At 70.7% G+C, this 2,000-nt stretch overlaps 1 protein-coding gene across 1 annotated transcript; it reads left to right on the top strand.

Annotated features, from left to right (window-relative positions):
- Positions 1-367: 367 nt before the first annotated feature.
- On the top strand, positions 368-1,967 carry MNEG_15938 (hypothetical protein; the record flags this gene model as incomplete). Its single annotated transcript, XM_014035590.1, has 3 exons — positions 368-722; positions 1,095-1,781; positions 1,957-1,967. The coding sequence occupies 3 exons, from the start codon at positions 368-370 to the stop codon at positions 1,965-1,967; spliced, it is 1,053 nt and encodes a 350-aa protein (XP_013891044.1).
- Between the last annotated feature and the right edge of the window lie 33 nt (positions 1,968-2,000).

The raw sequence follows: 2,000 nt of genomic DNA, 5'->3' as shown, positions 1-2,000 counted from the left end.
GGGGGGGGGGGGGGGGTTGTAAGGGGGCCCCACCCGTGTCGCCACGTGCTGGCTTGTGGCACCCCTCATGCCGGGCCCTTACTTCTTGTGAAAGGCGGTCAGCGGATGTTGGGATGGTGCTGCGAATGATGGAAGATATTGCTGCAAAAAGGGGACGCACTGAGAGGACAACAGCCCCCGCGTTACCGAGGTACCGCCTGGCTTCAGGTCAGTTTCATCCCAGCTTCACAGCAGCGCACACAGCGCGGCAGGTGGAGAAGCGCGAGAGCGAGTGGTGCGCAATGCTTGGTGCGCGCATGCATGGGGGAGAGTCTCTTTTGTTGCAAACATCAAACATATCCGTGCAATCGCAAGAGCGCACGCAAACATGGCAACGGACAGTGTGTGGGGCAAGCCAGGCGGCGCTTGGGCTGACGACGTTGAGGAGCAAGAGCAGTCTGGCACGCTGGCAGCGCCCGCCGTTGCCCCCTACAAGGCCTTTAAGGAGGAGGCTTTCCCGGCCCTCTCGGCTGCCAAGGAGGCGCCGAAGAAGAAGGGCAAAGCCAAGCCCGTCCCGCTCGGCGCCTTCCTTGGTGGCTCCGCGGCCGCAAGCGCGAGGACCAACCTCGACGACAAAGCCATCCTTTTGGCTCTTCCCAAGAGCTCGACCGGTGCTCCGCGCGAGGAGGGCCAGGGCGGCGGCATTGGCGGTGCCTTCAGGGAATACGGTGGCGATCGTGGAGGTGCGCGATCATGCGTTTACCTCGGCAACGCTGTTTTGAGCCAGCATGAGGTCGACCTGGGCCCCGGGGTTGCATGCCAGCACCGTGCTCACAATGATGAGCAGTGTGGACCCCGAGGCCTGGGCTGAAGCTGGCGTGGCTGTTTTTTTTTGCAAGTTTTGCGATGTACCATGCGTGGGGTGCAGATGCTTCGGGCGCATGGGCGGCGCAGTCGGCACCATGGCGCGCATGGCGCACAGCGTGCCCGCGCCCTGTTCAGTTGCGGCAGCAACAAGTGGCGCATGCAGCCGTGCCCGTCCTCCCCTTGTCATCGCACCTGGGTACGGGCACTGTGAACCATGCGTCATGCTTGCTCGCTCGCCCTTTGCACAGGCGCCCGCCGCGGCGGCTTCGGCGACCGCGACCGCGAAGGCGGCGGCGACGAGCGCCCCGGCCGTGAGCCGTCGCGCGCCGATGAGGACAAGGACTGGGGCGCCTCCCGCAAGTTCACGCCCAGCGAGGCCGGCGGCGGCGGCTCCCGCGGCTTCGGGGGCGGGGGCTTCGGCGGCGAGCGCCGCGGCGGCGCGGGCGGCGGCGAGCGTGGCGGTTTTGAGGACCGCCCCCCACGCCGCGAGGCCGGGCCTTCGGCTGCCGACGAAGCAGACGACTGGGGCGCCACGCGCAAGTTCCAGCCGAGCACGGAGGGCGAGCGCCGCGGCGGAGGCGGCGGCTTCGGCGGCGGCGGCGGCGGCTTCCGCGACCGCGACGGCCCCCGCGACGGCCCCCGCGGCGACGGCCCCGAGCGGCGCCGATTTGACGAGCCGTCCCGCGCCGACACCGACGACTGGGCCACGCGCCGCGCGCCGCCGCCGGCCGACGACCGCGCGGCGCCGTCGGCGCGGCGCCCCGGGTTTGGCTTCAGCGGGAGCAGCGCAGCGGACGGCGAGGACCGCTGGGCGCGCGGCACGGGCGCCGCGCCGCCGCCGAGCAGCAGCGGCGGCGCTGACGCCGGCCCCGCGCGCGAGCGCCCCCGCCTCAACCTCGCGCCGCGCACCAAGCCCGTTGCGTCCCCGACCCCGGGTAGCCCGGTGGTGCAGCAGCAGCAGCAGGACGGCGGCGGCGACAAGCCGCAGGAGCCGCGGGCGCCCAAGGCCAACCCCTTTGGCGCCGCGCGGCCGCGCGAGGAGGTGCTCAAGGAGAAGGGCATTGACTATGTGAAGGAGGAGCTGAAGCTGGAGCACGGGGAGGTGATCAGGTGCGGTGTGAGGAGGGGGGGGGGGAGGAGAAATGGGGGGGGGA

The sequence above is a fragment of the Monoraphidium neglectum genome (genome assembly GCF_000611645.1).
Source record: "Monoraphidium neglectum strain SAG 48.87 unplaced genomic scaffold scaffold05816, whole genome shotgun sequence".
NCBI classification, from domain to species: domain Eukaryota; kingdom Viridiplantae; phylum Chlorophyta; class Chlorophyceae; order Sphaeropleales; family Selenastraceae; genus Monoraphidium; species Monoraphidium neglectum.
This window is presented reverse-complemented; position numbering and strand designations above follow the sequence as displayed.